Source organism: Heterodontus francisci, unplaced genomic scaffold (assembly GCF_036365525.1).
Source record: "Heterodontus francisci isolate sHetFra1 unplaced genomic scaffold, sHetFra1.hap1 HAP1_SCAFFOLD_594, whole genome shotgun sequence".
In the NCBI taxonomy this organism is placed as follows: Eukaryota; Metazoa; Chordata; class Chondrichthyes; order Heterodontiformes; family Heterodontidae; genus Heterodontus; species Heterodontus francisci.
The window spans coordinates 430,985-458,519 of NW_027140509.1; the positions used below are offsets into that span (position 1 = coordinate 430,985).

Genomic DNA, 27,535 nt, shown 5'->3' on the forward strand with positions numbered 1-27,535 from the left:
TGTAACACACACAGGGCCCCAGGGTATAACAGACACAGGGCCCCAGGGAATAACACACACAGGGCCCCAGGGAATAACACACACAAGGGCCCAGGGTGTAACACACACAGGGGCCCAGGGTATAACACACACAGGGACCCAGGGTACAGAACACAGGGGCCCAGGGTGTAACACACACAGGGGCCCAGGGTATAACACACACAGGGGCCCATGGTATAACACACACAGGGACCCAGGGTACAGAACACAGGGGCACAGGGTATAACACACACAGGGACCAGGGTGTAACACACACAGGGACCTAGGGTATAACACACACAGGGACCCAGGGTACAGAACACAGGGGCCCAGGGTATAACGCACACAGGGACCCAGGGTGTAACACACACAGGGGCCCAGGGTATAACACACACAGGGACCTGGGGTACAGAACGCAGGGGCCCAGGGTATAACACCCACAAGGGCCCAGGGTGTAACACACACAAGGGCCCAGGGTGTAACACACACAGGGGCCCAGGGTGTAACACACACAGGGGCCCAGGGTATAACACACACAGGGGCCCAGGGTATAACACACACAGGGACCCAGGGTACAGAACACAGGGGCCCAGGGTATAACGCACACAGGGGCCCAGGGTATAACACACACAGGGACCCGGGGTACAGAACGCAGGGGCCCAGGGTATAACACACACAAGGGCCCAGGGTATAACACACACAGGGGCCCAGGGTACAGAACACAGGGGCCCAGGGTATAACACACACAAGGGCCCAGGGTGTAACACACACAGGGGCCCAGGGTATAACACACACAGGGACCCAGGGTACAGAACACAGGGGCCCAGGGTATAACACACACAAGGGCCCAGGGTGTAACACACACAGGGGCCCAGGGTATAACACACACAGGGGCCCAGGGTATAACACACACAGGGACCCAGGGTACAGAACACAGGGGCCCAGGGTATAACACACACAGGGACCCAGGGTATAACGCACACAGGGGCCCAGGGTATAGCACACACAAGGGCCCAAGGTGTAACACACACATGGACCTAGGGTATAACACACACAGGGACCCAGGGTACAGAACACAGGGACCCAGGGTACAGAACACAGGGGCCCAGGGTATAACACACACAGGGACCCAGGGTACAGGGCACAGGGTATAACACACACAGGGACCCAGGGTACAGAACACAGGGGCCCAGGGTATAACACACACAAGGGCCCAGGGTGTAACACACACAGGGGCCCAGGGTGTAACACACACAGGGGCCCAGGGTATAACACACACAGGGACCCAGGGTACAGAACACAGGGGCCCAGGGTGTAACACACACACGGGCCCAGGGTATAACACACACAGGGGCCCAGGGTATAACACACAGAGGGACCCGGGGTACAGAACGCAGGGGCCCAGGGTATAACACACACAAGGGCCCAGGGTGTAACACACACAGGGGCCCAGGGTATAACACACACAGGGACCCGGGGTACAGAACGCAGGGGCCCAGGGTATAACACACACAAGGGCCCAGGGTGTAACACACACAAGGGCCCAGGGTATAACACACACAGGGACCCAGGGTGTAACACACACAGGGACCCAGGGTGTAACACACACAAGGGCCCAGGGTATAACGCACACAGGGGCCCAGGGTATAACGCACACAGGGGCCCAGGGTACAGAACACAGGGGCCCAGGGTATAACACACACAGGGACCCAGGATATAACACACACGGGGGCCCAGGGTATAACGCACACAGGGGCCCAGGGTACAGAACACAGGGGCCCAGGGTATAACACACACAGGGACCCAGGGTATAACACACACAGGGACCCAGGGTGTAACACACACAGGGACCCAGGGTATAACACACACAGGGGCTCAGGGTATAACACACACAGGGACCCAGGGTGTAACACACACGGGGACCCAGGGTATAACACACACAGGGGACCCAGGGTATAACGCACACAGGGGCCCAGGGTATAACACACACAGGGACCAGGGTGTAACACACACAGGGGCCCAGGGTGTAACACACACAGGGGCCAAGGGTATAACACACACAGGGGCCCTGGGTATAACGCACACAGGGACCCAGGGTATAACACACACAAGGGCCCAGGGAATAACGCACACAGGGACCCAGGGTATAACACACACAGGGGTCCAGGGTATAACACACACAGGGGCTCAGGGTATAACACACACAGGGGCCCTGGGTATAACGCACACAGGGACCCAGGGTATAACACACACAAGGGCCCAGGGTATAACACACACAGGGACCCAGGGTATAACACACACAGGGGCTCAGGGTATAACACACACAGGGACCCAGGGTATAACACACACAGGGGCCCAGGGTATAACACACACAGGGACCCAGGGTTTAACACACACAGGGACCCAGGGTATTACACACACAGGGACCCAGGGTACAGAACGCAGGGGCCCAGATTACGGAATGGGTGGGTGTGTACTACATGGGGAAGAAAAGGACAGTACACGCGGGTCGGGGCAGGCGTGCAGTTCACCGGGGTGGCTGTACGGCGGTACTTGAGGCGGGGTGGGTGTTTGACACCTCTCGTGGGAGCGTGACGCTGTGACCTCTGATTTTCCCTCTCCCCCCCCCCCCCCCCAGGGTCCTGCAAGCAGTCACCCAGCCCGCCCTACTCGGCCTCACCGCAGGGACCAGCGACTCCGCAGCCCAAGTCGCCGGTGACGCCAAACCGGGAGAGGAAACTGTCGTCGTCGGACGACAGGAGGAAAGTGGTGAGCAGAGCGGCGGGTGCTCGGGTCACGGGCGGGCACGGGTACCAGGACCCAGAACTGTACCCAGCACTCCAGGTATGCACGCGACCTTATTCGAGATGAAGCTCCTTAAGACCCGCTAAGAGTAACGTGGCAGAAAGTCAGTGACAGGGTAACAGCCGGGCAAGGGTAGGGGTAGGGGACGGGGAGGGGGGGTTAGTGGGGGAGTGCAGGAGCAGGCTAGAGGGGCTGTATGCCCTCATCCTGCTCCGATTGCCGACGTCTACGGGCTACAACACAGGCTGGAGTGCATTACACAGGCTAACGCGGCCCGGGGTGCAAAACGAAGGCGAACACGACCCGGGGCGTATCAGCATGAGCTAGCGCAGCCGCTGTCTGTGGGTGTTCCGTTAACTTCACACCACTGTTTTGAGTCTGTCGGAACTGAATTGGGGGAGTGGTAATCGGCCTTTGAGTGAAGGGTCTCCCTATGGGAGAGGGGGTCCTTTCGGAGAGATCACCCTGTGAGTGAGGGGCCGCCCACTCTGCGGTGTGTGATTAACTCCGTCTTGCTTGTTTTCCAGAGGGCGCGGCCGTACAGAGATTCCAGCATCTACTGGGAGATCCAAGGCAGCGAGATAAACATACTGAAAAGGATTGGAGCAGGGTCTTTCGGGACTGTATACAAAGCAAAGTGGCATGGTAAATACAGGGGCAAGAACGCGGCAGGGAGAGGACAGGAGCACGCTAAGCACAGGGCAGCGTGGTTGCTTGCCTTTCAGAATGCTGACCTCTCTCCTCTCCTGGTTCTTGCAATGACTGATTCGACAGTGGGGAATTTAATATTAGCACCTCTTTCTCACCCAGGTTCGAGCTGTCTCTTTCCTCAGTTTAATGCCTGCTCCTTCTCCCCATCGCTGTCTGCCTGGTTTGTCTCTGTCTGTCCCTCTTCCCCTCCTTGCCTCTCTCCCAACCCTTTCTCTCTCTCTCTCTCCACGCTCTCTGTCTCCAGTATGTCTGTCTCTCTCACTCTCCCTCTCCCCCCCACCCCCTCCCCTGTCTCTTGCATGTCTCTCTCACCACTCTGTCTCCCTCTCTCTCCACTCTCTCTCTCTCCTGTGTGTCTGTCTCTATCTCTCTCTCTGTCTCTCCACTCTCTATCTCCTGTGTGTGTGCCTGTCTCTCCACTCTCTCTATCTCCAGTGTGTGTGTGTGTCTCTCTCTCTCTCCCCACTCTCTCTATCTCCAGTGTGTGTGTGTGTCTCTCTCTCTCCCCACTCTCTCTATCTCCAGTGTGTGTGTGTGTGTCTCTCTCTCTCTCCCCACTCTCTCTATCTCCTGTGTGTGTGTGTCTCTCTCTCTCCCCACTCTCTCTATCTCCAGTGTGTGTGTGTGTGTCTCTCTCTCTCTCCCCACTCTCTCTATCTCCTGTGTGTCTGTCTCTCTCTCTCCCCACTCTCTCTATCTCCAGTGTGTGTGTGTGTCTCTCTCTCTCCCCACTCTCTCTATCTCCAGTGTGTGTGTGTGTGTCTCTCTCTCTCTCCCCACTCTCTCTATCTCCAGTGTGGTGTGTGTGTCTCTCTCTCTCTCCCCACTCTCTCTATCTCCTGTGTGTCTGTCTCTCTCTCTCGCCCCACACTCTCTATCTCCAGTGTGTGTGTGTGTGTGTGTCTCTCTCTCCCCACTCTCTCTATCTCCAGTGTGTGTGTGTGTCTCTCTCTCTCTCCCCACTCTCTCTATCTCCAGTGTGTGTGTGTGTCTCTCTCTCTCTCCCCCCACTCTCTCTATCTCCAGTGTGTGTGTGTGTCTCTCTCTCTCCCCACTCTCTCTATCTCCAGTGTGTGTGTGTGTCTCTCTCTCTCTCCCCACTCTCTCTATCTCCAGTGTGTGTGTGTGTCTCTCTCTCTCTCCCCACTCTCTCTATCTCCAGTGTGTGTGTGTGTGTCTCTCTCTCTCCCCACTCTCTCTATCTCCAGTGTGTGTGTGTGTCTCTCTCTCTCCCCACTCTCTCTATCTCCAGTGTGTGTGTGTGTCTCTCTCTCTCTCCCCACTCTCTCTATCTCCAGTGTGTGTGTGTGTCTCTCTCTCTCCCCCCACTCTCTCTATCTCCAGTGTGTGTGTGTGTCTCTCTCTCTCTCCCCACTCTCTCTATCTCCAGTGTGTGTGTGTGTCTCTCTCTCTCTCCCCCCACTCTCTCTATCTCCAGTGTGTGTGTGTGTCTCTCTCTCTCCCCACTCTCTCTATCTCCAGTGTGTGTGTGTGTCTCTCTCTCTCTCCCCACTCTCTCTATCTCCAGTGTGTGTGTGTGTCTCTCTCTCTCTCCCCACTCTCTCTATCTCCAGTGTGTGTGTGTGTGTCTCTCTCTCTCCCCACTCTCTCTATCTCCAGTGTGTGTGTGTGTCTCTCTCTCTCTCGCCCCACACACTCTATCTCCAGTGTGTGTGTGTGTGTGTGTCTCTCTCTCCCCACTCTCTCTATCTCCAGTGTGTGTGTGTCTCTCTCTCTCTCTCCCCACTCTCTCTATCTCCAGTGTGTGTGTGTGTCTCTCTCTCTCTCCCCACTCTCTCTATCTCCAGTGTGTGTGTGTGTCTCTCTCTCTCTCCCCCCACTCTCTCTATCTCCAGTGTGTGTGTGTCTCTCTCTCTCTCCCCACTCTCTCTATCTCCAGTGTGTGTGTGTGTGTCTCTCTCTCTCCCCACTCTCTCTATCTCCAGTGTGTGTGTGTCTCTCTCTCTCTCTCCCCACTCTCTCTATCTCCAGTGTGTGTGTGTGTCTCTCTCTCTCTCTCCCCCCACACTCTCTATCTCCAGTGTGTGTGTGTGTCTCTCTCTCTCCCCACTCTCTCTATCTCCAGTGTGTGTGTGTGTCTCTCTCTCTCTCGCCCCACACTCTCCATCTCCAGTGTGTGTGTGTGTGTGTGTGTCTCTCTCTCCCCACTCTCTCTATCTCCAGTGTGTGTGTGTGTCTCTCTCTCTCTCCCCACTCTCTCTATCTCCAGTGTGTGTGTGTGTGTGTGTCTCTCTCTCTCCCCCCACTCTCTCTATCTCCAGTGTGTGTGTGTCTCTCTCTCTCTCCCCACTCTCTCTATCTCCAGTGTGTGTGTGTGTTTGTGTCTCTCTCTCTCTCCCCACTCTCTCTATCTCCTGTGTGTCTGTCTCTCTCTCTCCCCACTCTCTCTATCTCCAGTGTGTGTGTGTGTGTCTCTCTCTCCCCACTCTCTCTATCTCCAGTGTGTGTGTGTGTGTGTCTCTCTCTCCCCACTCTCTCTATCTCCAGTGTGTGTGTGTGTCTCTCTCTCTCTCTCCCCACTCTCTCTATCTCCAGTGTGTGTGTGTGTGTGTCTCTCTCTCTCCCCACTCTCTCTATCTCCTGTGTGTCTGTCTCTCTCTCTCTCCCCACTCTCTCTATCTCCAGTGTGTGTGTGTGTCTCTCTCTCTCCCCACTCTCTCTATCTCCAGTGTGTGTGTGTGTCTCTCTCTCCCCCCACTCTCTCTATCTCCAGTGTGTGTGTGTGTGTCTCTCTCTCCCCACTCTCTCTATCTCCAGTGTGTGTGTGTGTGTCTCTCTCTCTCTCGCCCCACACTCTCTATCTCCAGTGTGTGTGTGTGTCTCTCTCTCTCTCCCCCCACTCTCTCTATCTCCAGTGTGTGTGTGTGTGTCTCTCTCTCTCGCCCCACACTCTCTATCTCCAGTGTGTGTGTGTGTCTCTCTCTCTCTCGCCCCACACTCTCCATCTCCAGTGTGTGTGTGTGTGTGTGTCTCTCTCTCCCCACTCTCTCTATCTCCAGTGTGTGTGTGTGTCTCTCTCTCTCCCCACTCTCTCTATCTCCAGTGTGTGTGTGTGTGTGTCTCTCTCTCCCCCCACTCTCTCTATCTCCAGTGTGTGTGTGTCTCTCTCTCTCTCCCCACTCTCTCTATCTCCAGTGTGTGTGTGTGTCTCTCTCTCTCTCCCCACTCTCTCTATCTCCAGTGTGTGTGTGTGTCTCTCTCTCTCTCTCCCCACTCTCTCTATCTCCAGTGTGTGTGTGTCTCTCTCTCTCTCCCCACTCTCTCTATCTCCAGTGTGTGTGTGTGTCTCTCTCTCTCTCCCCACTCTCTCTATCTCCAGTGTGTGTGTGTGTGTCTCTCTCTCTCCCCACTCTCTCTATCTCCAGTGTGTGTGTGTGTGTCTCTCTCTCTCTCCCCCCCCACTCACTCTATCTCCAGTGTGTGTGTGTGTGTCTCTCTCTCTCGCCCCACACTCTCTATCTCCAGTGTGTGTGTGTGTCTCTCTCTCTCTCGCCCCACACTCTCCATCTCCAGTGTGTGTGTGTGTGTGTGTGTGTCTCTCTCTCCCCACTCTCTCTATCTCCAGTGTGTGTGTGTGTCTCTCTCTCTCCCCACTCTCTCTATCTCCAGTGTGTGTGTGTGTGTGTCTCTCTCTCCCCCACTCTCTCTATCTCCAGTGTGTGTGTGTGTCTCTCTCTCTCTCTCCCCACTCTCTCTATCTCCAGTGTGTGTGTGTCTCTCTCTCTCTCCCCACTCTCTCTATCTCCAGTGTGTGTGTGTGTCTCTCTCTCTCTCCCCACTCTCTCTATCTCCAGTGTGTGTGTGTGTGTCTCTCTCTCTCCCCACTCTCTCTATCTCCAGTGTGTGTGTGTGTGTCTCTCTCTCTCTCCCCCCCCACTCTCTCTATCTCCAGTGTGTGTGTGTCTCTCTCTCCCTCCCCACTCTCTCTATCTCCAGTGTGTGTGTGTGTGTGTGTCTCTCTCTCTCCCCACTCTCTCTATCTCCAGTGTGTGTGTGTCTCTCTCTCTCCCCACTCTCTCTATCTCCAGTGTGTGTGTGTGTGTCTCTCTCTCTCCCCCCACTCTCTCTATTTCCAGTGTGTGTGTGTCTCTCTCTCTCCCCCCACTCTCTCTCCTGTGTGTTTGTCTCTGTGTTCTGTGACTGTCTGCCTGTCTCTTGCAGTGAGTGTATAAGACTCACTTTATGATCACTTTCATATTCTGTACCCACCCCCCACTTCCTTGCTCCCACTTTCTCTCCCTTTCCTTCCCACTCCCCCTCTCCTCGCTCTTTCCCTCTCGTTCTCCTCTCGCCCCTCTCTCCCTGCCCGCCTTTACCTCCCCTCCTCCCTTCTCTCCCTCCCTATCTCCTCCAGGAGTAAATAATCCCCCGTTCCCTCTTCTGGCTGCATGTCCGTGTCCCCCCGTGACAGTCCCTCTGATATTTGTGAACTTCTCCCTATGTTACAGGTGATGTTGCTATTAAGATTCTGAAAGTGACCTATCCAACTCCTGAGCAGCTCCAGGCATTCAAGAATGAAGTGCTTGTTCTCAGGTAAATATTCTGTGTAGCTGTGTCGCTGTCGGTGAAACCGAAACCACTGCCCTCCCCGTGACGTGTTTCTACCACCAGCGGACAGATTCAGTAATGTCTCTCCGCGCTCGGCATGCTGCATTCATCGTCTTCGCCACCACAAAGAACGAGCTCCTTGACTCGTTTGGAAGGAGGCTCTCAACAAAATTCTGCCCCAGTCCCGGAGCGAAACCTTCCAACAGCAACACGGCGAAACGGTTGCTGGACACGTCGGCAGCGACACGGTGTTCACCAGCTTCCTTCAGAGTTCACCCTTCCTCATCGCCTCGCCCGTAATTGTGGGGTGGGGGATGTGGTGGCTTATTGTCGTGGCATGTGAACAGTGTCGGTGCTGTTGTTGAGAGAGTGTTTGTCCATGTTTTGTGTACAGGTCTGACTGCAGGATTGTTGTGTGCGTGTGTGCGCACAAGCGAGTGTCAGAGAGCGAGGAGCGGGCAGTGGTGAGAGGGAGAGGGAGAGGTGAGGAAAGGGACAGAAGCAGAGAGCGAGGGACACACACAGGGAAAGAGAGAAAGAATAAAGGAAGAGAGAGAGATGGACAGAGAGAGAGTTAGGGGGAAAGAGAGGACAAAAAGAGAGAAGGAGAGACAGACAAGACGAACAAAGAGAGAGGAGAGTGAGTCAGGGACAGAGAGGGAGAGAGACAGACGGACTGGAGGGGTGGGGGACAGGTGGAGAGGGAGAGAAAGTGAGACACGGACTGAGAGAAAGGGAGAGAGGGTCGGGGGGGAGAGAGAGAGACAGGGACTAAGAGACGGGGAGAGAATGAGGGATAGAGAGAGAAAGACGAGGAGAGAGTGTCAGGGACAGACACAAAGAGAGAGGCAGGGACTAAGAGACAGGGAGAGAGGATGAGGGGGAGAGAGAGACAGACAGACTGAGAGAGAGAGACGGATGGCGAGACAGGGAGAGAGCGTCAGGGACAGACAGAGAGAGAGAGAGAGACAGGGAAAGAGGATCGGGGGAGAGGGTCAGGACAGACAGGGAGAGGAGGGTCAGGGACAGACAGAGAGAGAGAGAGACAGGGAAAGAGGATCGAGGCAGATAGAGAGATGGAGAGAGGAGGGTCAGGGACAGACAGAGAGAGGAGGGTCAGGGACAGACAGAGAGAGAGAGAGACAGGGAAAGAGGATCGGGGCATATAGAGAGATAGAGAGAGAGGGTCAGGGACAGACAGAGAGAGGAGGGTCAGGGACAGAGAGAGAGAGAGAGACAGGGAAAGAGGATCGGGGCATATAGAGAGATAGGGAGAGAGGGTCAGGGACAGACAGAGAGGGAGAGAGGGTCAGGGACAGAGAGAGAGAGAGGCAGGGAAAGAGGATCAGGGCAGATAGGGAGAGAGGGTCAGGACAGACAGGGAGAGGAGGGTCAGGGACAGACAGAGAGAGAGACTGGGACTGAGTGGATCAGGGGCGGGGAGAGAGAGGGGAGGGAGAGAGGGTCAGGGACGGAGAGGGGGAGTCGGAGAGGGGGAGTCGGGGAGGGAGTGGGGGAGTCGGGGACGGGGAGGGGGAATCGGGGACGGGGAGGGAGAGTCGGGGACGGGGAGGGAGAGTCGGGGACGGGGAGGGAGAGTCGGGGACGGGGAGGGAGAGTCGGGGACGGGGAGGGAGGGTCGGTCGGGGGCGTATAGGGAGAGTCGGTCGGGGGCGGATAAGGAGAGCGGGTCGGGGGCGGATAGGGAGAGCGGGTCGGGGGCGGATAGGGAGAGCGGGTCGGGGGCGGATAGGGAGAGCGGGTCGGGGGCGGATAGGGAGAGCGGGTCGGGGGCGGATAGGGAGAGCGGGTCGGGGGCGGATAGGGAGAGCGGGTCGGGGGCGGATAGGGAGAGCGGGTCGGGGGCGGATAGGGAGAGCGGGTCGGGGGCGGATAGGGAGAGCGGGTCGGGGGCGGGGAGGGAGAGCGGGCCGGGGGCGGGGAGGGAGAGCGGGCCGGGGGCGGGGAGGGAGAGCGGGCCGGGGGCGGGGAGGGAGAGCGGGCCGGGGGCGGGGAGGGAGAGCGGGCCGGGGGCGGGGAGGGAGAGCGGGCCGGGGACGGGGAGGGAGAGCGGGCCGGGGACGGGGAGGGAGAGCGGGCCGGGGACGGGGAGGGAGAGCGGGCCGGGGACGGGGAGGGAGAGCGGGCCGGGGACGGGGAGGGAGAGAGAGAGTGGGCTGAGAGGTAGAGAGGGTCAGGGAAGGGGAGAGAGAGAGTGGGCTCAGAGGGAGAGAGGGTCAGGGACAGGGGAGAGAGAGAGTGGGCTCAGAGGGAGAGAGGGTCAGGGACAGGGGAGAGAGAGAGTGGGCTCAGAGGGAGAGAGGGTCAGGGACAGAGAGCGAGAGACAGAGTGGGCTGAGAGGGTCAGGGAGGGAGAGGGAGAGAGAGAGTCGGCTGAGAGGGAGAGAGGGTCAGGGACAGAGAGGGAGAAAAGGTCAGGGAGGGAGAGGGAGAGAGAGAGTGGGCTGAGAGGGAGAGAGGGTGAGGGATGGAGAGCGAGAGACAGTGGGCTGAGAGGGTCAGGGAGGGAGAGGGAGAGAGAGAGAGTGGGCTGAGAGGGAGGAGGGTCAGGGAGGGAGAGGGAGAGTGGGCTGAGAGGGAGAGAGGGTCAGGGCGGGAGAGACAGAGTGGGCTGAGAGGGAGAGAGAGAGTGGGCTGAGAGGGTCAGGGAGGGAGAGGGAGAGAGAGAGTGGGCTGAGAGGGTCAGGGAGGGAGAGGGAGAGAGAGAGTGGGCTGAGAGGGTCAGGGAGGGAGAGGGAGAGAGAGAGTGGGCTGAGAGGGTCAGAGAGGGAGAGGGAGAGTGGGCTGAGAGGGAGAGAGAGAGTGGGCTGAGAGGGTCAGGGAGGGAGAGGGAGAGTGGGCTGAGAGGGTCAGGGAGGGAGAGGGAGAGAGAGAGTGGGCTGAGAGGGTCAGGGAGGGAGAGGGAGAGTGGGCTGAGAGGGTCAGGGAGGGAGAGGGAGAGAGAGAGTGGGCTGGGAGGGTCAGGGAGGGAGAGGGAGAGAGAGAGAGTGGGCTGAGAGGGTCAGAGAGGGAGAGAGAGAGTGGGCTGAGAGGGAGAGAGAGAGTGGGCTGAGAGGGTCAGGGAGGGAGAGAGAGAGTGGGCTGAGAGGGTCAGGGAGGGAGAGGGAGAGAGAGAGTGGGCTGAGAGGGAGAGAGAGAGTGGGCTGAGAGGGTCAGGGAGGGAGAGGGAGAGAGAGAGTGGGTTGAGAGGGAGAGAGAGAGTGGGCTGAGAGGGTCAGGGAGGGAGAGGGAGAGAGAGAGTGGGCTGAGAGGGAGAGAGAGAGTGGGCTGAGAGGGAGAGAGAGAGTGGGCTGAGAGGGTCAGGGAGGGAGAGGGAGAGAGAGAGTGGGTTGAGAGGGAGAGCGTTATGGAGATCATTGGGGCGTTATATCTTTGTGAAATGCCTTGGGCTGGAATCAGTGACTGGAAAGCTGAGAGAATGTGGCAGTAAGGTGTGGGAAGGCTTGGAGCAGAGGTTGGCTGTATGCTGTGGTTTGTGCCTTCTTGCTCCTGTCAGGATGAGCCAAGCTGTTTTCCTTTCCATTCCTTGCAGGAAAACGAGACACGTCAATATCCTGCTGTTCATGGGCTTCATGACAAAGCCGCAAATGGCCATCGTCACTCAGTGGTGTGAGAGCAGCAGCCTTTACCGTCACCTGCACGTCCTTGAGACCAAATTCGACACCTTCCAGCTCATTGACATCGCTCGGCAAACTGCACAGGGCATGGAGTGAGTAACCAATCAGCGCAGGGCGTGGAGTGAGTAACCAATCAGCGCAGGGCGTGGAGTGAGTAACCAATCAGCGCAGGGCGTGGAGTGAGTAACCAATCAGCGCAGGGCGTGGAGTGAGTAACCAATCAGCGCAGGGCGTGGAGTGAGTAACCAATCAGCGCAGGGCGTGGAGTGAGTAACCAATCAGCGCAGGGCGTGGAGTGTGTAACCAATCAGCGCAGGGCATGGCATGACAGGGCATGGAGTGAGTAACCAATCAGCGCAGGGCATGGAGTGAGTAACCAATCAGCGCAGGGCGTGGAGTGAGTAACCAATCAGCACAGGGCGTGGAGTGAGTAACCAATCAGCGCAGGGCATGGAGTGAGTAACCAATCAGCGCAGGGCGTGGAGTGAGTAACCAATCAGCGCAGGGCATGGCATGACAGGGCATGGAGTGAGTAACCAATCAGCGCAGGGCGTGGAGTGAGTAACCAATCAGCGCAGGGCGTGGAGTGAGTAACCAATCAGTGCAGGGCGTGGAGTGAGTAACCAATCAGTGCAGGGCGTGGAGTGAGTAACCAATCAGCGCAGGGCGTAGAGTGAGTAATCAATCAGCGCAGGGCATGGAGTGAGTAACCAGTCAGCACAGGGCGTGGAGTGAGTAACCAATCAGTGCAGGGCGTGGAGTGAGTAACCAATCAGTGCAGGGCGTGGAGTGAGTAACCAGTCAGCACAGGGCGTGGAGTGAGTAACCAATCAGTGCAGGGCGTGGAGTGAGTAACCAATCAGTGCAGGGCGTGGAGTGAGTAACCAATCAGTGCAGGGCGTGGAGTGAGTAACCAGTCAGCACAGGGCGTGGAGTGAGTAACCAATCAGCGCAGGGCATGGCATGACAGGGCATGGAGTGAGTAACCAATCAGCGCAGGGCGTGAAGTGAGTAACCAATCAGCGCAGGGCGTGGAGTGAGTAACCAATCAGCGCAGGGCATGGAGTGAGTAACCAATCAGCGCAGGGCATGGAGTGAGTAACCAGTCAGCACAGGGCGTGGAGTGAGTAACCAATCAGCACAGGGCGTGGAGTGAGTAACCAATCAGTGCAGGGCGACCAAAAGCTCGGTCAAAGAGGTCGGTTTTAAGGAGGAGAGAGAGAGGCGGAGTGGTTTAGGGAGGGAATTCCAGAGCTTAGGGCCCCAGGCAGCTGAAGGCACAGCCGCCAATGGTGGAGTGATGGTAATCGGGGGATGGTCAAGAGGCCGGAATTGGAGGAGCGCAGAGATCTTGGAGGGTTGTAGGGGCTGGAGGAGGTTACAGAGAGAGGGAGGGTTGTCGGGGCTGGTGGAGGTTACAGAGATAGGGAGGGTTGTAGGAGCTGGTGGAGGTTACAGAGATAGGGAGAGTTGTAGGGGCTGGAGGAGGTTACAGAGATAGAGAGGGTTGTAGGGACTGGAGGAGGTTACAGAGATAGGGTTGTAGGGACTGGAGGAGGTTACAGTGATAGGGAGGGTTGTAGGGGCTGGAGGAGGTTACAGAGATAGAGAGGGTTGTAGGGACTGGAGGAGGTTACAGAGATAGGGTTGTAGGGACTGGAGGAGGTTACAGTGATAGGGAGGGTTGTAGGGGCTGGAGCAGGTTACAGAGATAGGGAGGGTTTGTAGGGGCTGGAGGAGGTTACAGAGAGAGGGAGGGTTGTCGGGGCTGGTGGAGGTTACAGAGATAGGGAGGGTTGTAGGAGCTGGTGGAGGTTACAGAGATAGGGAGAGTTGTAGGGGCTGGAGGAGGTTACAGAGTTAGAGAGGGTTGTAGGGGCTGGAGGAGGTTACAGAGATAGGGAGGGGTGTAGGGGCTGGAGGAGGTTACAGAGATAGGGAGGGTTGTAGGGGCTGGAGCAGGTTACAGAGATAGGGAGGGTTTGTAGGGGCTGGAGGAGGTTACAGAGATAGGGAGGGTTGTAGGGGCTGGAGGAGGTTACAGAGAAAGGGAGGGTTGTAGGGGCTGGAGGAGGATACAGAGATGGGGAGGGTTGTAGGGGCTGGAGGAGGATACAGAGATAGGGAGGGTTGTAGGGGCTGGAGGAGGTTACAGAGATAGGGAGGGTTGTTGGGGCTGGAGGAGGTTACAGAGAAAGGGAGGGGTGTAGAGGCTGAAGGAGGTTACTGAGATAGGGAGGGTTGTAGGGGCTGGAGGAGGTTACAGAGATAGGGAGGGGTGTAGAGGCTGAAGGAGGTTACTGAGATAGGGAGGGGTGTAGAGGCTGAAGGAGGTTACTGAGATAGGGAGGGGTGTAGAGGCTGGAGGAGGTTACTGAGATAGGGAGGGGTGTAGAGGCTGGAGGAGGTTACTGAGATAGGGAGGGGTGTAGAGGCTGGAGGAGGTTACTGAGATAGGGAGGGTTGTAGGGGCTGGAGGAGGTTACAGAGATAGGGAGGGGTGTAGAGGCTGAAGGAGGTTACTGAGATAGGGAGGGGTGTAGAGGCTGGAGGAGGTTACTGAGATAGGGAGGGTTGTAGGGGCTGGAGGAGGTTACAGAGATAGGGAGGGGTGTAGAGGCTGAAGGAGGTTACTGAGATAGGGAGGGGTGTAGAGGCTGGAGGAGGTTACTGAGATAGGGAGGGTTGTAGGGGCTGGAGGAGGTTACAGAGATAGGGAGGGGTGTAGGGGCTGGAGGAGGTTACAGAGATAGGGAGGGTTGTAGGGGCTGGAGCAGGTTACAGAGATAGGGAGGGTTTGTAGGGGCTGGAGGAGGTTACAGAGATAGGGAGGGTTGTAGGGGCTGGAGGAGGTTACAGAGAAAGGGAGGGTTGTAGGGGCTGGAGGAGGATACAGAGATGGGGAGGGTTGTAGGGGCTGGAGGAGGATACAGAGATAGGGAGGGTTGTAGGGGCTGGAGGAGGTTACAGAGATAGGGAGGGTTGTTGGGGCTGGAGGAGGTTACAGAGAAAGGGAGGGGTGTAGAGGCTGAAGGAGGTTACTGAGATAGGGAGGGTTGTAGGGGCTGGAGGAGGTTACAGAGATAGGGAGGGGTGTAGAGGCTGAAGGAGGTTACTGAGATAGGGAGGGGTGTAGAGGCTGGAGGAGGTTACTGAGATAGGGAGGGGTGTAGAGGCTGAAGGAGGTTACTGAGATAGGGAGGGGTGTAGAGGCTGGAGGAGGTTACTGAGATAGGGAGGGGTGTAGAGGCTGGAGGAGGTTACTGAGATAGGGAGGGTTGTAGGGGCTGGAGGAGGTTACAGAGATAGGGAGGGGTGTAGAGGCTGAAGGAGGTTACTGAGATAGGGAGGGGTGTAGAGGCTGGAGGAGGTTACTGAGATAGGGAGGGTTGTAGGGGCTGGAGGAGGTTACAGAGATAGGGAGGGGTGTAGAGGCTGAAGGAGGTTACTGAGATAGGGAGGGGTGTAGAGGCTGGAGGAGGTTACTGAGATAGGGAGGGTTGTAGGGGCTGGAGGAGGTTACTGAGATAGGGAGGGTTGTAGGGGCTGGAGGAGGTTACAGAGATAGGGAGGGGTGTAGAGGCTGAAGGAGGTTACTGAGATAGGGAGGGGTGTAGAGGCTGGAGGAGGTTACTGAGATAGGGAGGGTTGTAGGGGCTGGAGGAGGTTACAGAGATAGGGAGGGGTGTAGAGGCTGAAGGAGGTTACTGAGATAGGGAGGGGTGTAGAGGCTGGAGGAGGTTACTGAGATAGGGAGGGTTGTAGGGGCTGGAGGAGGTTACAGAGATAGGGAGGGGTGTAGAGGCTGAAGGAGGTTACTGAGATAGGGAGGGGTGTAGAGGCTGGAGGAGGTTACTGAGATAGGGAGGGTTGTAGGGGCTGGAGGAGGTTACTGAGATAGGGAGGGGTGTAGAGGCTGAAGGAGGTTACTGAGATAGGGAGGGGTGTAGAGGCTGGAGGAGGTTACTGAGATAGGGAGGGTTGTAGGGGCTGGAGGAGGTTACAGAGATAGGGAGGGGTGTAGAGGCTGAAGGAGGTTACTGAGATAGGGAGGGGTGTAGAGGCTGGAGGAGGTTACTGAGATAGGGAGGGTTGTAGGGGCTGGAGGAGGTTACAGAGATAGGGAGGGGTGTAGAGGCTGAAGGAGGTTACTGAGATAGGGAGGGGTGTAGAGGCTGGAGGAGGTTACTGAGATAGGGAGGGTTGTAGGGGCTGGAGGAGGTTACAGAGATAGGGAGGGGTGTAGAGGCTGGAGGAGGTTACTGAGATAGGGAGGGTTGTAGGGGCTGGAGGAGGTTACAGAGATAGGGAGTGGTATAGAGGCTGGAGGAGGTTACTGAGATAGGGAGGGGTGTAGAGGCTGGAGGAGGTTACAGAGATAGGGAGTGGTATAGAGGCTGGAGGCGGTTACAGAGATAGGGAAGGGACAAGGGGGCCAGAGGGATTGTAGAACGAGGTTGTACAACAGTTCATAAGCGTGGAGTGAGTGAGCAGGCAGCAGTTCGCCAGTCGGTGCAGGGCATGGGGTAAATGCCCAATTGGCAAAGAGCTGAGTGATGACGGCAGTATCCAATCGACAGATGACACAGGACAGGGAGGAGGGCACCGATTACTGACGGAGGTTGTGGAGCGGGGGGTGGGGTTTGGAATCAGCGTGTACAAGTAGGGGTTCCGGATTTTCCAGTGTGGGAAGATGGAGCCCGTTGGAACTGGTGCCCCCTCACCATCAGTTCACAGCTGGCTCTCTGCCAGAGGTGCTGCTATTCAACCCCTTTTGGAAAGACGGAGAAACAAGGTAGGGAACGCAGTCTGAACTCCCTGTTCCCCTACGACACTCCTCCTTTAATCTTGTCCTTTTCTCTTTCAGTTATCTTCACGCAAAAAATATCATCCACAGAGACTTGAAATCAAACAGTATCCTTGTGGGGATGTGCGTGCCCTGACTCCAGAGCGGGTCCTCTGCCCCTCCGCGCTCCCAACACCCTGAGCTAGGGCTGCTGTGCCTGGGGAGGCGAGTGCTCCCGCTCCTGACCCCAGGGTGGGCCCTCGACCCCGCTGCCCAGACCCTGAGCTGTTGTGGGCCAAGTTTCTCTTCGTTCCCCCCCCCCCCCCGCGCCCCCCAACCGCCACCCCCTCCTCCTCCCCAGCCCCGGTGGCAGAGACGGTGGTTGTCGGGGTGTGGGCATGAGTCGGAGGAGCTGACCGCTGTGGGAGTGAGTTCAGTGGAGGGTGAGGGGTCAGCGCTCTGGGAGGCTGGGGGGACGTTGAGGGTGATGGGTCAGCACCACTGGGGGCGGTGGGGACTGCTGGTTGCCAGCGGCCCTGTGCTTTACTGTCGAGGGAAAGCAGTTGAAACAGTTCCTTCACGGCTGACCTTCAGATATCTTCCTGCACGAGGGACTGACGGTGAAAATCGGGGACTTCGGCCTGGCAACGGTGAAGTCCCGATGGAGCGGCTCACAACAAGTGGAGCAGCCGAGCGGATCTATCCTGTGGATGGTAAGCACAGTCTGTACCCGGGATTGGTTCAGAATGTCACACATGATAGGCTGTGTGTCTGGTACAGTGTTTTTGTGTGTGTGTGTGTGTTTGTCTTTGTGTGTGTTTGTCTTTGTGTGTGTTTGTCTTTGTGTGTGTTTGTCTTTGTGTGTGTTTGTCTTTGTGTGTGTTTGTCTGTGTGTGTGTTTGTTTGTCTGTGTGTGTGTTTGTTTGTCTGTGTGTGTGTTTGTTTGTCTGTGTGTGTGTGTGTTTGTCTGTGTGTGTGTGTGTTTGTCTTTGTGTGTGTGTGTGTGTTTGTGAGTGTGTATTTGTTTGCCTTTGTGTGTGTGTGTGTGATTTTGTCTTTGTGTGTGTGTGATTTTGTCTTTGTGTGTGTGTGATTTTGTCTTTGTGTGTGTGTGTGATTTTGTCTTTGTGTGTGTGTGATTTTGTCTTTGTGTGTGTGTGATTTTGTCTTTGTGTGTGTGTGATTTTGTCTTTGTGTGTGTGATTTTGTCTTTGTGTGTCTGTGTGTGTGTGTTTGGCTTTGTGTGTCTGTGTGTTTGTTTGCCTTTGTGTGTGTGTGTGTTTGTTTGCCTTTGTGTGTATGTGTGTTTGTTTGCCTTTGTGTGTGTGTTTGTTTGTTTGCCTTTGTGTGTGTGTGTGTTTGTTCGCCTTTGTGTGTGTGTGTGTTTGTTCGCCTTTGTGTGTGTGTGTGTTTGTTCGCCTTTGTGTGTGTGTGTTTGTTCGCCTTTGTGTGTGTGTGTGTGTGTGTTTGTCTTTGTGTGTGTGTGTTTGTCTTTGTGTGTGTGTGTGTGTGTTTGTCTTTGTCTGTCTTTGTTGTGTGTTTGTCTTTGTGTGTGTGTGTTTGTTTGTCTTTGTGTGTGTGTCTTTGTGTGTGTGTGTCTTTGTGTGTGTGTCTTTGTGTGTGTTTGTCTTTGTGTGTGTGTGTGTTTGTCTTTGTGTGTGTGTGTGTTTGTGTGTGTGTGTGTGTGTGTGTGTCTTTGTGTGTGTGTTTCTTTGTCTGTCTTTGTGCGTGTGCATTTGTATGCCTGTGTGTGTGTGTGTTTGTCTTTGTGTGTTTGTCTTTGTGTGTGTGTGTGTGTGTGTGTCTTTGTGTGTGTGTTTCTTTGTGTGTCTTTGTGTGTGTGTTTGTTTGCCTTTGTGTATGTGTTTGTTTGCCTTTGTGTGTGTGTGTGTTTGTCTTTGTGTGTGTCTGTGTGTGTGTGTCTTTGTGGGTGTTTGTTTGTCTTTGTGAGTGTGTTTGTCTGTGTGTGTTTGTTTGTCTGTGTGTGTTTGTTTGTCTGTGTGTGTTTGTTTGTCTGTGTGTGTTTGTTTGTCTGTGTGTGTTTGTTTGTCTTTGTGTGTGTGTTTGTTTGTCTGTGTGTGTTTGTTTGTCTTTGTGTGTGTGTTTGTTTGTCTTTGTGTGTGTGTTTGTTTGTCTTTGTGTGTGTATTTGTTTGTCTTTGTGTGTGAGTGTGTCTGTGTGTGTGTTTGTCTTTGTGTGTGTTTTTGTGTGTCTGTGTGTTTGTTTGTGTGTGTGTGTTTGTTTGTCTGTGTGTGTGTGTTTGTTTGTCTGTGTGTGTGTGTTTGTTTGTCTGTGTGTGTGTATTTGTTTGTCTGTGTGTGTGTGTATTTGTTTGTGTGTGTGTGTATTTGTTTGTCTGTGTGTGTTTGTTTGTCTGTGTGTGTTTGTTTGTCTGTGTGTTTGTTTGTCTGTGTGTTTGTTTGTTTGTCTTTGTGTGTGTGTGTTTGTCTTTGTGTGTGTATTTGTTTGTCTTTGTGTGTGTGTTTGTCTTTGTGTGTGTTTGTTTTTGTGTGTCTGTGTGTGTTTGTTTGTCTGTGTGTGTGTGTGTGTGTTTGTTTGTCTGTGTGTGTGTGTGTGTGTGTGTTTGTTTGTCTGTGTGTGTGTGTGTTTGTTTGTCTGTGTGTGTGTGTATTTGTTTGTCTTTGTGTGTGTATTTGTTTGTCTTTGTGTGTGTATTTGTTTGTCTTTGTGTGTGTATTTGTTTGTCTGTGTGTGTGTGTATTTGTTTGTCTTTGTGTGTGTATTTGTTTGTCTTTGTGTGTGTATTTGTTTGTCTTTGTGTGTCTGTGTGTGTGTTTGTCTTTGTTTGTGTATGTGTGTTACTCTCTCACACAGATCCCAGCCTGTCCCCTGTTTTTTTTTTACACAATGATTGCCCTTTATTCTTTCCTTTTGCAGGCTCCAGAAGTGATCAGGATGCAGGACAACAACCCGTACAGTTTCCAATCAGACGTTTATGCCTATGGAATCGTGCTTTATGAGATCATGACTGGGACGCTGCCGTACTCATACATCAACAACCGAGACCAGGTACGGTTCGCGCCAACACAGCGACTGGCCCGGCTCGAGAGTCTGATCAGACCTCGGGATCGCAGGGAGGTGGGGGTCAGTCAGTGAGTGACGGGCTGGTAACCGGGCAGGAGTCACCGATGGACTGGGAAACGGGTTTAGTCAGTCAGTGACGGGTCAGCAATCGGGGGAGAGTCGGTGGCGGACTGGAAACGTGGCTGCGGGGACTGAAAGGCAAGATCCAAGGACGAACAGAAAGAGTTGGTGATGGGTCCAGGAAGCACGAGGACCTGGCGTGACCCAGGAAGACCTGGCGTGACCCAGAAAGACCTGGCGTGACCCATAAAGACCTGGCGTGACCCTTTTCACTACCTCAGGAGCCAGTAAGATATTTTTGAACCGTTGTCACTGTTGTAATGTAGTAAACATGGCAGTCAATCTTACACACAGCAAGATCCCGCAAACAGCATTGTGGTCATCTGTTTTTCAGTCACGTTGATTGAGGGGTAAGTATTGCCAACGCCCCCCCTTTCCCTCGTGGCCGTGGGATCTTTTACACCCACCTGAGAGGGCAGACGGTGGCCTCAGTTTAACAACTCATCCGAAAGACAGTGCCTCTGACATTGCAGCACTCCCTCAGTACTGACCCTGCGACAGTGTGGCACTCCCTCAGTACTGACCCTCCGACAGCGCGGAGCTCCCTCAGTACTGACCCTCCGACAGTGCAGCGCTCCCTCCGTACTGACCCTCCGACAGTGCGGCGCTCCCTCAGTACTGACCCTCCGACAGTGCGGCACTCCCTCAGTACTGACCCTCCGACAGTGTGGCGCTCCCTCAGTGCTGTCCCTCCGACAGTGCATCGCTCCCTCAGTGCTGACCCTCCGACAGTGCGTCGCTCCCTCAGTACTGACCCTCCGACAGTGCGGCGCTCCCTCCGTGCTGACCCTCCGACAGTGCGGCGCTCCCTCCGTGCTGACCCTCCGACAGTGCGGCGCTCCCTCAATACTGACCCTCCGACAGTGCGGCGCTCCCTCAGACCTGACCCTCCGACAGTGCGGAGCTCCCTCAGTACTGACCCTCCGACAGTGCGGCGCTCCCTCAGCACTGACCCTCCGACAGTGCGGCACTCCCTCAGTACTGACCCTCCGACAGTGCGGCGCTCCCTCAGTACTGACCCTCCGACAGTGCGGAACTCCCTCAGTACTGACCCTCCGACAGTGTGGCGCTCCCTCAGTACTGACCCTCCGACAGTGCGGCACTCCCTCAGTACTGACCCTCCGACAGCGCGGAGCTCCCTCAGTACTGACGCTCCGACAGCGCGGAGCTCCCTCAGTACTGACCGACAGTGCGGCAGTCCCTCAGTACTGACCCTCCGACAGTGTGGCGCTCCCTCAGTACTGAACCTCCGACAGTGCGGCACTCCCTCAGTACTGACCCTCCGACAGTGCGGCACTCCCTCAGTACTGACCCTCCGACAGTGCGGCGCTCCCTCAGTACTGACCCTCCGACAGCGCGGAGCTCCCTCAGTACTGACCCTCCGACAGTGCGGAGCTCCCTCAGTACTGACCGACAGTGCGGCACTCCCTCAGTACTGACCCTCCGACAGCGCTGAGCTCCCTCAGTACTGACCGACAGTACGGCAGTCCCTCAGTACTGACCCTCCGACAGCGCGGAGCTCCCTCGGTACTGACCCTCCGACAGTGCGGCGCTCCCTCGGTACTGACCCTCCGACAGTGCGGTGCTCCCTCAGTACTGACCCTCCGACAGTGTGGCGCTCCCTCAGTACTGACCCGCCGACAGCGCGGAGCTCCCTCAGTACTGACCCTCCGACAGTGCGGCGCTCCCTTGGTACTGACCCTCCGACAGTGCGGCGCTCCCTCAGTACTGACCCTCCGACAGTGCAGTTCTCCCTCAGTACTGACCCTCCGACAGTGCGGCGCTCCCTCAGTACTGACCCTCCGACAGTGTGGCGCTCCCTCAGTACTGTCCCTCCGACAGTGCGGCGCTCCCTCAGTACTGACTCTCCGACAGTGCGGCGCTCCCTCAGTACTGACCCTCCGACAGTGTGGCGCTCCCTCAGTGCTGTCCCTCCGACAGTGCGGCGCTCCCTCAGTACTGACCCTCCGACAGTGCGGCGCTCCCTCAGTGCTGTCCCTCCGACAGTGCGTCGCTCCCTCAGTACTGACCCTCCGACATTGCGGCGCTCCCTCAGTGCTGACCCTCCGACAGTGCGGCGCTCCCTCAGTACTGACCCTCCGACATTGCGGTGCTCCCTCAGTACTGACCCTCCGACAGTGCGGCTCTCCCTCAGTACTGACCCTCCGACATTGCGGCGCTCCCTCAGTACTGACCCTCCGACAGTGCGGTGCTCCCTCAGTACTGACCCTCCGACAGCGCGGAGCTCCCTCAGTATTGACCCTCCGACAGGGCGGCGCTCCCTCAGTACTGACCCTCCGACAGCGCGGCGCTCCCTCAGTACTGACCCTCCGACAGTGCGGCGCTCCCTCAGTACTGACCCTCCGACAGTGCGGCTCTCCCTCAGTACTGACCCTCCGACAGTGCGGCTCTCCCTCAGTACTGACCCTCCGACAGTGCGGCTCTCCCTCAGTACTGACCCTCCGACAGTGCGGCTCTCCCTCAGTACTGACCCTCCGACAGTGCGGAGCTCCCTCAGTACTGACCCTCCGACATTGCGGTGCTCCCTCAGTACTGACCCTCCGACAGTGCGGCTCTCCCTCAGTACTGACCCTCCGACATTGCGGCGCTCCCTCAGTACTGACCCTCCGACAGTGCGGTGCTCCCTCAGTACTGACCCTCCGACAGGGCGGCGCTCCCTCAGTATTGACCCTCCGACAGGGCGGCGCTCCCTCAGTACTGACCCTCCGACAGCGCGGCGCTCCCTCAGTACTGACCCTCCGACAGTGCGGCGCTCCCTCAGTACTGACCCTCCGACAGTGCGGCTCTCCCTCAGTACTGACCCTCCGACAGTGCGGCTCTCCCTCAGTACTGACCCTCCGACAGTGCGGCTCTCCCTCAGTACTGACCCTCCGACAGTGCGGCTCTCCCTCAGTACTGACCCTCCGACAGTGCCGCGCTCCCTCACTACTGGCACGGGGCGTGTCGGCCTGGATTATGGGGCTTGAGTCTGTGGAGTGGGGACTGGAACCCACAGTCTTCTGACTCCGAGGCGAGAGGGCTGCTCCCTGAGCCAGTGGAGGGAGTCAGTGATTGATCAGGAACCTGGGGAAGGGAATCCATGACAGGAAGAGCGTTCGTGAAAGGCCAGATGCCCGGGGAGCAGAGCGGGTGACGGACCAGGAACCAAGGAGGAGTCAGTGATGGGCCAGGATCCTGGGGAGGAGAGTAGGTGACGGACCAGAAACCGGGGAGGGTGTCAGTGACGGACCGGGTGCCTGGCGCAAGAGCCCACAGTTAGTGGAGCCTCTGTGCCCTTGACAACGGGGAGGGTGCTAAAAGGTTGCCAGTGGCAGGACTGAGAGTTGAGTGGGGGCATAAACTCAGTCCCTCTCTTGCAGATTATCTTCATGGTTGGCCGTGGGTACCTGACCCCTGACCTCAGCAAGGTGTACCGCAACTGTCCGAAGGCGATGAAGCGGCTGATTGTGGACTGTATAAAAGTGAAACGGGATGAGCGCCCCCTGTTTATACAGGTAAATGCTTGCCCGACTCATTCACGCGCATTTAGGAGTCTACATGGCCGCGCGTTGCGCAGTGGGGAGGCTCGAGGGGCCGAATGGCCGACACTGCTCCTAATTCATATGCCCCACACCGAGCAGAAAGATCCCTCCCCTCCTCCCACGTCGGGGGTTCCCACACCGAGCAGCTGCCGTTGGTTCGGGGATCGAAGGCCCGTCCTCTTGACCCGTCGGGCGATGGCGAGCGTGCGTCCCTCGCAGTTTCTGCTGTTACGCTCACAGGGTGAGGTGGAATAGGAGGGGTGGGAGGCTCGAGCAGAGCATAAATGCCAGCACGGAGCGGTTGGGCCGAATGGCCTGTTTCTGCGCCGCGGCCTCGACGTAATTTGAGTAGGTTGGTGTACGTCGGGTGAGGACCAGGTCAGGCTCAGCTGCTACCCACCTGGGCAGGCATTTTATGATGGGCACCGGTTTAAGCCAGTCGCCTCAAAGCAGGTTCACATCAGCTATACGATCAGGGCAGCACCCGCAGAGCCTGTACACCATCAGGAAAGCAGGGGGTAAATATCCATATTTGACATTAAAAGTCTTACATCTGTGGGCACTGCCATTATAAAGCCCGATGTCCACTGTTGTGACCAGGTGAGGAAGGGGTCTGAGGCTCCCCTTTTTCTCCTCCTCTGATTCGACCCCAACAGGGTTTATATTTTAAACACAGTGATTTAACTTACCACCTCAGTGAGCATTTCCTCCTGCTGCTGTAATATATAATTGTAAATGAACCAGTCAGACAGGTTTTCTTGAGTTTAAACAAGAAAGATGTAAATTTATTAACCTTATCACTCTAAACCGGTTAAAATTACTGAAATACGCAGCGCATCCATGCTCCCATTCATATGAGAGGCACGCACTCTCACACACAAATAGATACAGAGGGGAAAACACAGAGTTGGGAGGTTAGAGTAGAGTCCTTCATAACAATGAAATTTATATATAGAAGTGTAGTCCCGGTGGTCCTTAGTTGAAATTGAACTCTTGAAGTCCTCGCTGGGCCACGTGCACAATTCGGGCTTGCTTCTCTGGTTCTGGAAGGCTGAAGAGAGGCTTTATCCATCTTCTTTTGCTGACCGTGAGGATCTGCAGATTTTAGGGATAGCTGCAGCCAAGGCTCCCCTGGGACTTTGCTGGAGAGGGCGAGAGAGGGAGGTGCTTCCTATTGGAGTTCAGTTACTGTCACCTTTCTCCGGCACAATTCACAAACTCTCAGAGTTACACAGGTGGTCACGTCATGTGGCCACCTCTTTGTTTGAAACAGCACCTTCTGGGAGGTCGTTTGAAATTCAAGGCTGTTCATACACACATGGGGTGGGATGGGGTCGGTGGCGGGCTGTTGGCTCTTGCAAAGTCAATGGGTGTCGATGGCTTTTGACGACCAACATTGACAAAACCATTCTCGGTAATTGAATCAAAGAGCACCCCCATTGTTCTGATTAGACTGGGCAATCACCTCTGACTCCCAGCCGGCCTTTGGCGCCTCATATGCAAATTGTGTGTGGCCATCCTAGCTGCTCTTTAAAAGTTATTTGTAATAATGTCTAGTAAAACGTCTCGGACAAAGTTCCAAACGACGTAATTAATGTTTTCAATTCGGCGTGTGGGATTTCTGCCACACCACCTTTATAATGGGCAGCGCCTATGTAAACACGTCACGCTGTAATTACACCCTCCCGCCAGTGGTGGCACTGTAGCAATTCCTGGCTCCTCAGCCTGTGCTGGGCAAAAGCACCTCTCCTGCTGTCAGTTCTGCTTCTGCTGTTGCCAGATTGCCATGAGTTTTGCTGTTTAGCTATAGACAATAAATCAAAGCATTTTAATAGAGCTTAGGGCAGACTGAACCAGGGTTGTGCGCGAGTTTAACGTAAATGTTTAAAAGGGGACGCTTCTCTTTTTTTTTGTTTGTTTCCGTCCTGCGTGTTTGAGTGCCTCCTAATTCCTCCAACCCTGCAGATACTGGCTTCCATCGAGATGCTACAGCACGCCCTCCCAAAGATCGAGCGGAGTGCCTCCGAGCCCTCGCTGCACCGGGCCGTGCAGGCCGAGGACGTCAACCCCTTTGTGCTGACCACGTCGCGGCTCATGCCTTCGTAAGACCGTGACCCGCCGGCCTCATCACCGCTGCCGCCGCCTCCTCTCCTCGGCAGGGGCGCAGTGGGGGGGACTGCTCTCAACGTACGGCGCAGCCTCACCCGGAGAATATTTTCTTTCGCTTGAGAAATGTTTCCGCCTCAGAACCTCACACGTGTAAATTTTCTGATCAGTGACGATGGACGTGGGGACCAGACATCAGCGTGCGTGTCAGACCGCTGCCCCTGAAGGCGGTTTCAGGAGCGCCTTTATATATAATTATTTCTTTAAATTTTCCTTGATTTGGCAAAGACGCAGCCATCCTTTCGCGAGGAAACCCAGCCTCCGAGCTGTCCGATGGAAGGTACCTTGACGGGGTGGGAACTCTTAGCCTGTAGCTGGAGATATGGTGGGAAGGGTGAAGGCGTTGGTGGCTGGGGGCCGGGGGGGTGGGGTGGGGGATCTCTTAAACCACTGCTGTGTTTCAGCCCTGGGACTGTGCTCGCTGGGGCCACGTGTGCTGGGCTTTGAGACTTGGCCTGTGGTTGTGGCCAGTTTCTGGCTCACTGAATTCCTGCCTGGGGATTTGCTTTAGGCCCTGGCGTTTCCTTAAATGGAATGCCCCGTCATCCTGCATATCGACTGGCTGGCAGGTCCAGGTACACCCGGGATCTCCTGACATCGGGCTCCAGGTACACCCGGGATCTCCTGAAATCGGGGTCCAGGCACACCCGGGATCTCCTGAAATCGGGGTCCAGGCACACCCGGGATCTCCTGAAATCGGGGTCCAGGCACACCCGGGATCTCCTGAAATCGGGGTCCAGGCACACCCGGGATCTCCTGAAATCGGGGTCCAGGTACACCCGGGATCTCCTGAAATCGGGGTCCAGGTACACCCGGGATCTCCTGAATCAGGGGTCCAGGTACACCCGGGATCTCCTGACATCGGGGTCCAGGTACACCCGGGATCTCCTGAACCAGGGGTCCAGGTACACCCGGGATCTCCTGAACCAGGCGTCCAGGTACACCCGGGATCTCCTGAACCAGGCGTCCAGGTACACCCGGGATCTCCTGAACCAGGGGTCCAGGTACACCCGGGATCTCCTGAACCAGGCGTCCAGGTACACCCGGGATCTCCTGAACCAGGGGTCCAGGTACACCCGGGATCTCCTGAACCAGGCGTCCAGGTACACCCGGGATCTCCTGAACCAGGCGTCCAGGTACACCCGGGATCTCCTGACATCGGGGTCCAGGTACACCCGGGATCTCCTGAACCAGGCGTCCAGGTACACCCGGGATCTCCTGAAATCGGGGTCCAGGTACACCCGGGATCTCCTGAAATAGGGTTCCAGGTACACCCGGGATCTCCTGAATCAGGGGTCCAGGTACACCCGGGATCTCCTGACATCGGGCTCCAGGTACACCCGGGATCTCCTGACATCGGGGTCCAGGTACACCCGGGATCTCCTGACATCGGGGTCCAGGTACACCCGGGATCTCCTGAATCAGGGGTCCAGGTACACCCGGGATCTCCTGACATCGGGGTCCAGGTTCACCCGGGATCTCCTGACATCGGGCTCCAGGTACACCCGGGATCTCCTGAACCAGGGGTCCAGTATCTCAGGGTGTGATCTGTCGAGCCTGGGGTACTCCTGAGGGCTGCCCTCTGCAGCTCTCCTGTGCCTGGTGTTGAAAGCGCTTGATTCCACAGCAGAAGCAGGGACTCTATCCCCTATCCCCGCGCAGCAGGTAATGTCTCTTCAAACATGGGGACTTGGCTTGAAAATGCCCCGGCAGTTTATTTTTTATCATGGGTCAGTTTGGATAACAATTTTCTCGTTCCCGATTGTTGGGAATTAAAAAAAAAACTATTTTAAAGTTAATGGTTGAAGCAGCACGAACGTTCCTGTATGTCTGCGGCCTGTCTCATTCCACAGCAAACACTGGTACCAGCCTAACCAATAGGTGCTGGGTGACTCGAGGCAGGCAGCTGGACCCAGGGCTGGCATCCAGCTGCCTGGCTTGACTGTTCATTTTCACTTATTCTCGCTATTTTTCTTGTGTAGTGCACACTTTTAGCATCAGCTGTCAGTGACAAACACTCCCAGGACAGGTACAGTACAGGGGTTAGATACAGAGTAAAGCTCCCTCTACACTGTCCCCCATCAAACACTCCCCAGGACAGGTACAGCACGGGGGTTAGATACAGAGTAAAGCTC

At 56.0% G+C, this 27,535-nt stretch overlaps 1 protein-coding gene across 4 annotated transcripts in view; it reads left to right on the forward strand.

The window, feature by feature from the left end:
• LOC137360028 (RAF proto-oncogene serine/threonine-protein kinase-like) overlaps positions 1-26,089 on the forward strand; it is a 197,589-nt gene extending 171,500 nt beyond the window's left edge. For 2 of the 4 annotated variants that reach the window (XM_068025610.1, XM_068025611.1), the window contains exons 8-16: positions 2,657-2,862; positions 3,351-3,468; positions 8,004-8,088; positions 11,657-11,833; positions 16,609-16,655; positions 17,122-17,240; positions 19,426-19,557; positions 23,073-23,207; positions 25,200-26,089. In XM_068025610.1, the coding sequence (XP_067881711.1) occupies positions 2,657-2,862; positions 3,351-3,468; positions 8,004-8,088; positions 11,657-11,833; positions 16,609-16,655; positions 17,122-17,240; positions 19,426-19,557; positions 23,073-23,207; positions 25,200-25,340 (1,160 nt within the window). In that variant the 3' untranslated portion in view covers positions 25,341-26,089. The remainder of the gene's footprint in view (positions 1-2,656; positions 2,863-3,350; positions 3,469-8,003; positions 8,089-11,656; positions 11,834-16,608; positions 16,656-17,121; positions 17,241-19,425; positions 19,558-23,072; positions 23,208-25,199) is intronic. The other 2 variants (XM_068025608.1, XM_068025607.1) reach the window with 2 other exon arrangements.
• Positions 26,090-27,535: the final 1,446 nt, after the last annotated feature.